This window comes from Sardina pilchardus, chromosome 21, assembly GCF_963854185.1.
Source record: "Sardina pilchardus chromosome 21, fSarPil1.1, whole genome shotgun sequence".
In the NCBI taxonomy this organism is placed as follows: Eukaryota; Metazoa; Chordata; class Actinopteri; order Clupeiformes; family Clupeidae; genus Sardina; species Sardina pilchardus.
The window spans coordinates 9671934-9682934 of record NC_085014.1 but is presented as its reverse complement, the minus strand read 5'-3'; the positions used below and the strand labels follow the sequence as shown (position 1 = coordinate 9682934).

Below are 11001 nucleotides of genomic sequence, written 5' to 3'. Positions count from 1 at the left end.
GCAAACCGGATGACCCCCCACAGACGATGTTGTTTTGATTTTGAAAGCAAATAGTATTCATAGTCATGAAATCATTAAAAACAATCTCTCTGTCCTATTTAGCGAGTGTCTCCCCTCATAATATCAGCCAATAAACAAAAGTAATCATTTTTGCCATTTATGGTCCAGGCCCATCTCACCCAGCAGGGTGCTCAGCAGTAGTATGCATACAGTAGATGTGTAGCTAAAATGATGTGGATGTAAAACCACTATCTACCTTGATTTAGACTGATTGCCAAATAATTTCAACCAATCAGTGGCTAGAGTGTGTCATATTTTGTGGCTCAGAAAATCACCTAGGAGTCTCCTTTGAGTTACGTTTTTCTTCCTTTTGTTGATTTGATCGCTGTTTTTAAATTGCTTATTGGGTGGAGCAGATACGTACATCAAAACGATGCAATCTACCATCTTCTGAATCAGTTTCAAAGGGAGATGGTATTGAGAAAATTTGCCAACTTCACCAGATGTCTATATTTTTCACCATCTGCTAAAAAAAAAACACATACAAAAAGTTAGTTCTGCTGCTCCCAGATGGCATGATACAGAAAAGTTAATGACAATCTTATTTCATCTATTTCACGTGTCCCAATGATTGAGTTTGCTTGGGTTTCTGTTCCACAATGAAACAAAACTTGCCAGTTATTAATTCACCACTTTGCAGTTGAATTTGTCACATTAGATTTGTGCTTTTTAGCACCCATTAGCAGAGTCATGTCCCTGTGTCAAAATCAGGAACATTTGTAAAGCTCTAATGTTATGGAGGCATAAAGTTAATTTGAATTTGTGAGATTAAGTGCAGAATATTGTATTGAGTGTTTGCTTGTTGGCTGGGTAAAATGCCTGAGGCTACTCAGAACTGCCACAGCCTATATTCCCACCAGACTCATTGCAAAGTTCAACAACATCACACCAGTTCACACCAGGTCTTTCACACTTGTGCTGTCTGCAGTGCATCTTTTGGTACATTCAATGCGTACTTATTTAATGCATTTCTAAACTCCTTATGTATGCCTGAATCATTACAGCATCAAACAGCATTATTGTCATTCCCACTTAGGTCTGTGCAATATATCCAAATTCAATTTCCTGATATAGGTCCTTCATATTCTAAAACAATGCATATCATGATATAGCACATGTTCTGTAAATTCAAGTTTACTTAACTAGCCACATGTGAAGGCATGTTTCCCCCTTACATTTTGAATTATATACACTGGACAGACAAGGCCCGAAATGCAATAAGAATATCGGAGACTCTACAGTACAAAAGGAAGAATGCAGGTCAAAACGTGTCTATCAACTATATAGGCAGAGTCAGACATCCCAGGTTCAGAAAGTAGAATAGCTTCCAAATATTTGATCCAAACATTTAGTAAACCAGCTTATCTTAATTAGTAGCCAGGTAGATCAGATAATTAGCGATAGCACCTGTGTTAAGTGCACAGCTGGAAATAATGTATGGCAGGACTCTTATGTTCTGGAACCGGAATGTCCACCTCTGCATCTAGGCCCAATCTGCCAACATTTTACGAGGTAAACAAGTCAGGTAGCACAAGGGACAATCAAATAATTGTGAAATATAATCTGTCTACAATTATGCATAGCACTGATGCAAGTCTGCTGTAAAGTTAGAATAGTGCCGTGTCATAGGGGTGAATTTTGGCAAAACATCATTGTACAACTATACTACAACAGAGTTGCAATATGATGACAATCATGTAAAGAAGGAACCAAACACAATATTACAATACACAATATAGACAGTATGACACTATTGTAGTTTACCTGTAACCCTCTAGTCATTTTTTCATGTGCTGATCTTGATTTGTTTGGTCTGGCTTTGGTGATATTTTCACTTAGCCGCTATCGTTTAGTGGCACCTTAATTTAACTTGCATTGTGCCTGCAGTCTATTCAGTGAAGTTATGCGATAATGAGTCTTTTCTTTATCACTTTACTAAATTAATTTGAGTGTGTGTGTGTGTGTGTGTGTGTGTGTGTGTGTGTGTGTGTGTGTGTGTGTGTGTGTGTGTGTGTGTGTGTGTGTGTGTACGCGTGTGCGTGTGCGTGTGTGTGTGCACATGAGGTGTGTTTGTGAGAGAAAGTGAGAGACAGATGCAGAAGAGCAATCCCCTTTTTCATAATGCATCAGCACTGACACAGATGAACTGCAAAAGGCAACAGTGACTTTCAGAGTCCAAAAAGCATCAGCGCTTTATTTTTTCTGTATCCAATGCAATCACTGTTGCTGTGGCTACAGCTTTATAGCATTCCGAGCGCACCGATTCAGAGGTGACGGTGGCCACTTCCAATTTGCATTTCTTCTCACAATCCCTCGTACGTCTTCCCCCCAAATGCAAATTGATGAGGCCGCTCTCATTTCCGTTTGAATGGAGCGGTTTGTGCGCTGCCTGGCTGTCAGTTCTCATATTAGCTGGTGTGTGTGTGTGTGTGTGTGTGTGTGTGTGTGTGTGTGTGTGTGTGTGTGTGTTTGTATGCTCCTGTTGTGTATGTTGCGGAGCACTTTTCACTTTTCATCTGACATAGGACACCAGAGCTATAGCCAATGATGAGTCTCATCTTCCTTTGCCAAGTCGAACTTAAAATAGCCGACTTTTTGTCGAGCACACCCACCTCCAGACCGAAGACTCCTTTTCTATCTCTTCTTTTAAATTCTTCTTCTTTTTTGTTTCCTGAAGCCTTTTGTTATCACGCTATCAAGTTTGCAAACTGCTCCCTGAAGTAACACTTTTGTTGTCAAGCGCGAGCATGCGAAAAAAAAAGGTGCCTGGGAAAAAAAATGGGTATTACAATTTTCGTTTGTTATAGACAAGTTGCCATATTTTCAGGGATGCGAGCGGTTTCTTTTGTTCCGCTTTAATGATGAAAGGCACAAACTGCGGAGGCTCGGGGAGAAGTTATTCGGCGTGCTTTGTGTCGCGAAAAGAGCCGTGCGCCGCGGCGCAGCACGGCAAACGGTACGGCGCGGAGCGGCCCTCTGTAGTGTGCCGCGGCATGACGCCCGCTGTCACGGAGGAAGCAAAGCCGGGGAGACAAAGCCTTTCGCCAGAGGAGACCGCGTCTCTCCCCCTCGTAGCCCCCTGCTTAGGACGGCTCTCCTGGGAAAGTGGCCAGAGGGCTCAATATCTTTGGAGGATCAGAGTGCATTAGACTGAGAAGTGTTTACACATGAGGTGACAGGCTGAGGGCACGGAGGGCCGGGGGTAGGCAGCGTGTGTGTGTGTGTGTGTGTGTACTGTGTGTGTGTGTGTGTGTGTGTGTGTGTAGGGGAGGGGAGGTGCTGCTCTGATTGCTGTCCACGAGATGTGCTCCTTATTCCCCTGGCCCGTTGGCTTGGTCACCCCCCTGCAAGGTCGTTTATGCCTGCCACCTCCCACAAGACCTCCCACCTCCCTGAACACATCTCATCTCATTATGAAATGCATTTAGCGCTATGTCCAAGCCCCTTACACACACACACACACACACACACTCTCTCTCTCTCTCTCACTCTCTCTTTCTCTCACACATACTGTACACCCCCCCACCCCCAGCTGTTCTCTCCAGCTCAAAGCACCTCACAAATCATTGCTCCCTTTGGTCTCAATTAGACGTAGGAATTTGCCTGGATAAAAACGCTGGCCTTCATTGTTAGAATTCTGCCTATTAGACCTCTTTAACAGCTGGAGAGATATGCATATTCTGAGGTTTTGTCAGCCTTTGATAAGGGCTAATTAGTATGACAGACAGAGAGAGAGAGAGAGAAAAAAAATCAAGATCAGAGTGACAAACGACAAACCAATCCCGTACCCCAGCCACAGTAATGTCGATTTTTATTGGTGCTAATGCAAATCACACCGTAACCAGTGTGAATCCAACACGAGCCAAAAAAAAAAAAAAAAAGTTCCGTGGAGTTTGAATCCAACACGGACAAAACAAAAGCTCTGTGGAGGAGTTTGAGGCGGGCCGGGCTGGACTGGGCCTGTGTTGGGGGCGTGTTCCCAGCTGGACCTGCATTCCGATGATATAGATTCTGTTTGTTCGGAGGCTCATTACTGTTCCTGTTCACACGCCAGAATGACAAGGACCCAGTGAAGTGAGGCCTAAAATGATTTAGCATGTCCCTGTGACACGGGCAGAGGGAAAAAAAAGAAAGAAAAAAAAACACTAGCCATCTGCTGTTTTCGGATGTCGTTGAAAACTGCATTAGTGTTTACTGTTCGGTCTTGCTTTTTTTTCTTCACTTTCTTCTCTTTTCGATCTCTTTTCTTCCGTTAAAGGAAAAGATCCGGCGTTAAAACAACCTGGGGGAGGCAGAGTGTTTTAATCGCAGGAGTTTTGAGCTAAACCATTGTTTTCATTAGCAACTAAATAGTTTATAGCCTGTAGCAGTGGGCATGAAGCCATGTGAAAATGAATGGCTGTTTTCAAACCACTGACAAGGCTCAAAATAGGCAGCACATTTGCTTTACTTCGAGTTCCGGAAGTGTCAAATCAGATCTGGCTGAATCTTACAATGCAAACATGCGTCACGTTGAGCCTTATTTGCACAATGCTGGTAGAAGTCGCAGGTTATAAACCACATTGCTAATGCAAATCAACGGTCTAGCTTAAAACTCCTCCGATTAACATAATTTTGTTCCAAAATGAACCTTTATCATAGTGAAACTTGTTATCATCCAGGAATAGACCCTAGATTGTTTTAACGCCAACTCTTTCCTTTAAAAAAATACTGATATTGATTGTGATGATGTAATACTGAAAACATGTCAGGGATAATTCATTGTTCTCTGAGGAAAAATAAATAGTCCTTCAGGTAAACCTCCCATTTCCATTAAAACACAGATAATCGCAAAGATCACATAGTTTGGCACAATAAATAATAATCTCCGTCAAAGCATCAATTTTACTAAGTTAATTAAAATAGAAAAACAAAGGCACGATGTGATGCTCGATTTTACATTTAAAACCATACAAATGTCAACAAGTGTGGGAAGAAATACGGTATGTTAATACTGTATCAACATACAGTACGTGAATACTGTTCTGGTCTCACAAGTGAATCTCTGCCAGGTTGTTGTTTGTGATGGCAGGCGAGGGCTTGCTTTTGAGCCCCTCTTAACATACAGTACGTGAATACTGTTCTGGTCTCACAAGTGAATCTCTGCCAGGTTGTTGTTTGTGATGGCAGGCGAGGGCTTGCTTTTGAGCCCCTCCGTGCCGCACCTGGAGTTGTCCGCCAGAAACATCCTGGGCGTGCACAGCGACAGGAGGATGGTCTTGTACTCCTTGCGGAAGTTCTGGTTCAGCAGCCCGTAGATGACGGCGTTGAGGCAGCTGTTGAAGTACGCCATGAAGTAGCTGGTGACGAAGAGCCACTCGGGGATGCTGGGCGCCACGCGCGCCGGGTTGATGGCCACGGCCAGGCCGATGAGGTTGAGCGGCGCCCAGCAGACAGCGAACAGCACGAACACCATGAACATGGTGAGGAAGTTGCGCAGGTCGCTGGGCTTCACCTTGAGCTTGTTCTCGGGCTTGACGCGGTGCTTCACCTGGATGACGAGCACCCAGATGCGCAGGTAGCAGAAGGACACCACCAGCAGCGGAATCAGGAAGTGCACCACCACCACCGAGATGGTGTAGTAGGCGCTCACCGTCTGCGCGAAGGTGCACGAGAAGACGCGCGGGTCGTACTGCAGCGAGCCCACGAAGAAGTTGGGCACGGTGGCGATGGCGGTCAGCGCCCAGGTGAGGCCCAGGTAGCAGCAGGTGTTCTTGAGGCTGTAGAGGCGGTCGTAGTGCAGGCTGTGGCAGATGTAGCAGTAGCGGTTGATGGCGATGGCCGTGATGTTGAAGATGGAGCCGATCACGCTCAGGCCCATGATGAAGCCGCTCACCTGGCAGTGCAGGTCGCCCGCGATCCAGTCGTTGTGGAAGATGGCCGTCAGGACCAGCGGGTACGGGTACACGGCCACCACCAAGTCCGCCACCGACAGGCTGACCACGAAGATGTTGCCTGAGGGAGAGGAACACGGGGGGTTAAGGCCCGTTCACACCAAGAACGATAACGATAACTATAAACAAATATCGCTCTCGTTAATATGAATGACAACGTTCGCACATAAACTATAACGATAACGACATGAAGAACGATATCGTTACTGATCACTTTCAGAGCGATTTTGAGAACGATAAAAAGCTAACAGCCAATCAGAACCCAAAATATTCTAGCCATTACATTCATTAACATGAGGAGAGACTTTTCTTATCGTTGGCCAGTGTGGACGCTTTTATCGTTATGATTATAGTTATCGTTATCGTTCTTGGTGTGAACGGCCCTTTAGGCCTAAAAACTCAGGTTCCAAACAGGTTGGTGGTTAGGAATGCTTCTTCACTTATTGTTCTAAACAGGTGCTCTTTGGTATCAAGGATATTCAATCACTTAAGGATTTGGTTAGACTATAACTTCAACTTAACAGGCTCTTATAGTAAGTCTTACCAGAGAGTTTCAAAAGCACACTGCTTATTAACTTAAAAAGCAGTTATTTTCTTGGGCGTGTTGCGACAACAATGTCTTCCTCAGAGCTCGGGGTTAGGCCTGTTTGATGGTTCACTACACAGGCTAACAGTGTGGAGACTTGAGTTGGCTATCTATATGCAGGGCTTAAAGTAGAGAAAATATCTGGGCTCGAAGTTTTCAGACATGTTTGAACGAAGTCGTTGTGTGTAATTGTCAATTTTCACATCTTGAACAACCTGGTCCACAGCTCTGTGCACAGTTCTGGCACTGTGTCTGAGAACTTTTAACAGTTTCGCTGACTTGCTTGGTCTTCTTTGGCCTGTTTGTTCCACCCTACACAAATTTGCCAGCTGGTTCGTATAATGTATGGATGGGTCAAGATTACGTTAGTTCATTAACTAATTATGCAGAATAATTACATCAAATAATTAGTCGGAATTTAGCACATATTTTTAGACATCAACTTTGTTGGTGCTGCTCAGCATAACTAGAATCAAACACTGCCCTGCACGTCTGTTCTTTAGCAGAGATTGAATGGTTCTATTGTGACCAAAGCTATGGCTAGTGGTCACTCTGATTGTTAAAGGGCAAGTTTTCGACGAAACCCAGCCATACGCCGTCTGACTCAGGTAGATAAATCCAAGGTCATGGCAAAGAAATGTTTAGTTACACCGCAAGCAACCTTCACAGATTTACTAGGCAGCAGAATCCAATCCAAATCTTTGGCCAGCCGAGGCTCTCCGTTGTCACACAATATGCATCGGCCATAAATTATTGAGAATTGATAAGAAGCCAGCACATGGGGCTCTTATCAGCTCCCCCCGACTGACACGATCAAGGCGAAGACGCGGCGAAAAAAACAATCACCGCAAATAATAATAATAAAAAAGAGTGGAGGGATTCCGACGCCATTACTGGCCTCCACACTTCCTGCTGCTTTTCCATTCACTGGGACAAAGGGTGGGCCGCGTTGTGTTAGATTCTTCGTCCGCGCTCGGCTATCTGACGCCGACGCCGCCGCGTGCGGGGCGGGAAAAAAAAACAACCGAAGGGGGCAGCGATATGACAGCTGGGCTGTGTGAGTGGCAGACGCCTTCGAGAGACTCTAGTGTCTCATGATGAAGTGGAGCGGTGTTACAGACTCCAGACAGAACGCCGCTCATCTCCTCTCCTCTCCTCTCCTCTCCTGTCCTCGCCTCTCTTCGCCCCGGCCGTCCGCGGGCGTTAGAAGGCCAGTGCTGTGGACTGGCGAAAATGATCTGTTTATGTGGTGTCTCATTATTTCTGCAGCTGAGGGAAACGATTCTGTAACTCGAGGAATGAGTCTCTCAGGCAAGAAAAGTATAGCAGGAGGGGAAAAAAAGAGAGAAATTATGTAACTTTAACTCAATTTGTTTTTGCGTGCTTTTAAGTGCATGGATTCTCTTGAATGTGTACATCTAGTGAATGCCCACAACATGACCCCAAATCTGTTTATCTTATGCAACCACTCCTCACATCCCCAATACAAAAATAAAGTTGGAACGCTGTGTAAATTGCACATAAAAACAGAACGTGATAATCTGCAAATCTCGTAAAAACCCGTAGTTAGCTGGGAAAAGGACATAAACAGTAAAGTGACAAATTTGACTACTTCATGGAAACTATAAACTCATTTTGCATTTGATGCCAGCAACACCTCGCAAAAAAAGTTGGGACAGAGGCAACGGAAGGCTAGAAAGGTTGTGTAACGATAATGGAGAAAAGGAAATGCTCCATTCATAAATGCAAGTCAAAATTCAACCGTACAAAGAAACAACCATATTCAGACATGATACAGAAACGCAAATGCTGTAGTTTTATCTGGGCCCGAGCTCATTTCAGATGGACTGTGGTAAAGTGGGAAATGGTCCGATGGTCAAAATGAGTCATTCTTTGGGGAACTCGGTGACTCTGTGCCCTCTGGGCTAAAGAGGAGAGGGACTCTCCAACTTATTAGTTATTAGGTACAAAAGCCTGCATCAGTGATGGTATGGGAGCGCTTTCACGCCTAAAGCCTACCTTACACTGACAAGATTTGGGAAAGATTCTTGTAAGATTGTAGTCTTTTGAGTAAAGCTTGAATGAGGAACATTAGTTAAAAGACTACAATCTTTCAAAAATCTTTCCCAAATCTTGTCAAAGTCTGTCAGTGTAAGGTAGGCTTAAGGCATGGGCATCTTCCACATATGGCAAGGCACAATTAATGCTGAATGATGTATAGAGGTTTTGAGCAACATGTGCAGCCATCAAAATGTTTTTTTTTTCATGGAAGACCTTGAATATTTCAGGAAAACAATGGCAAACTGCATTCTGCACATATGACAACAGTATGGCTCCATAGGGGAAGAGTGCAGTCCAGACCTGTCAAATTGGGTGCAAAATGGAATGAGAAACATGCTTAAGAAGACCTCAGACTGTTGAGCAGCTGAAATCTTATATTTGCCAGGAATGAGCCATCATTCATTCTCAAAACTCCAGGAGCTGGTCTCCTCAGTTCCTAAACATTTACAGAATCTTGTTAAACGAAGAGGTGAACCAACACAGTGGCAACCATCCCTCTATCTCAATGTTTTTTGAGACGCATTGCTGTCATCAAATTCAAAACGATCATATCAATATGTTGTCTTTGAACTACTCTCAATGAAAGAAAGGGTTTTTGTTTTGGGTTCTGCTTTTTATCTATATCTTACACAGCGTCCTAACTTGGGGTTGTAATCAGACTAAGTCAACTGAGATGGAGAACCCTGTTCTCTTTTTCAGAGTCACTTCCTGTGGCACATGCAGGACATGGGTGGGAACACTGATAAGCATTCATAACACACACATCTGTCGTGTGTGATAGTCTACCAGATTTGTCATATTTGTGGCGGACTTGCATTATTTCACGACTACGTGTGGCACATAATATTATCCTGACATGTTCAAAAACAAAACCACACACACACACACACACACACACACACACGAGAAATCCTCAATATCTCAGATGTCACTCTGAATTACATGCATGCAGGGGTCATATATGCTGAGGTTTCTGAACAAATGTTGCCGCTGTCTACCCCCAGCCACTCGATCACACACATCACCCCCCCCCCACACACACACACACACACACACACACCATGTTCAACCCCCCCCCCCCCCCCTTTCCAGAGTGGGGTGAACAGCACACTAAGCAAGATACACCAGGACCTCCGCCGACAGCAGAATAAAAGACGTAATCCTGTTTCCACAACCAGCTGATAAAACGACGACCAATTCACCCTTTATCTCCCCTGATTCATCACTGTGGCAAGAGCTGTCAGCTCACATTTGTGCAACGGCACATTATTTAATGCCACCGTGCGTCTGTCATTGTGCAGGGGTCCACTATCGCCCACTGACATAGTGCACAAGGTAACACAAGCCTTACACTGAATGACTTGTTTATATCAGGTAGTTATACTTGTGCACTGTGTGTTCAGTGGACACATTTAAGTTTAACGTATTCAGGAAACATCAATATCCCAATCCCCCCCTCTCTCGATCTGAGTGTCTGGAGTGAGAACTTTCCCTTAGGCCAGGCAGCAGTGGATCGGCAGTAATTATTCCTGGTGTCATCCCGGATTGACTAGATGAAGATGGTGTGCGTTATATAACAGATAAGGCATGTTCTCCCCTCTAATTGAATGTGTCAGTTCAGTGGTCCCCAGACATGGCGAGTCCGCTGCAACTCGGAATGTTGTTTCAAGGAACATCAGTCAGGAACATCCACTCCCAGAGAGATTGTTGTTTCATTGTTGTTGTTTCAAGGACATACAGTCAGAATCTGACATTTTTTGCTAGCTGTTTTTTCCTGGTGGGTAAACAGATTAGCATCCAGCTAATTGCCTGTCGCTCATTAATGGCTTCATGTGACCACGCTAATGAGTCAAGTAAAAATCGTAGGCCAGTGTTTTTTTTCCCCTTCTGGTCACTGCCCAGTGCACTGGCTGTGTAGCATGTGTCATAACTGGCCCCCGACGAGCAAAATATGTCTTCATTAAAAAAACAGCTGGGTCAAAGTTTACCCGCAGCCGAGGAACGCACTTGGTGCTGACAGCATAATCGCGAGCACGTCTCTTAGCAACCCCACCAGCAGAAGTTCATTGACAATTTTTAATGAAAGATGTGGAGGATAAGGCAGGATTTATTGTGTGCCCAAACAACCCACCGCTCGCATCAGAAACTGTATCCTCTGCCGCCGTTTTGGGGTGGGGGGGTGGAGGGGGGGGGCGCTGGAAGGGGGAAGCTTTGTCTCCTCTATCCCCTCAATTTGGCTGTCACAATGCCTGTGGCTCGCTCGCCAAGACAAACGTTTTTGCATGGCACCGTAAATATATCTCTGCGTATCAAAGAGGGGCTAGGGGGGTGGGGTGTGGTGTGTGTGTGTGTGTGTGTGGT

General features: G+C 44.7%; 1 protein-coding gene across 1 annotated transcript in view; it reads right to left on the bottom strand.

Annotated features, from left to right (window-relative positions):
- Positions 1-3883: 3883 nt before the first annotated feature.
- The window catches only part of LOC134069063 (melatonin receptor type 1C-like), a 16050-nt gene continuing 8932 nt past the window's right edge, over positions 3884-11001 (bottom strand). The window contains exon 3 of the mRNA XM_062524912.1: positions 3884-6054. Coding sequence (XP_062380896.1) covers positions 5189-6054 — 866 coding nt within the window. The 3' untranslated portion in view covers positions 3884-5188. The remainder of the gene's footprint in view (positions 6055-11001) is intronic.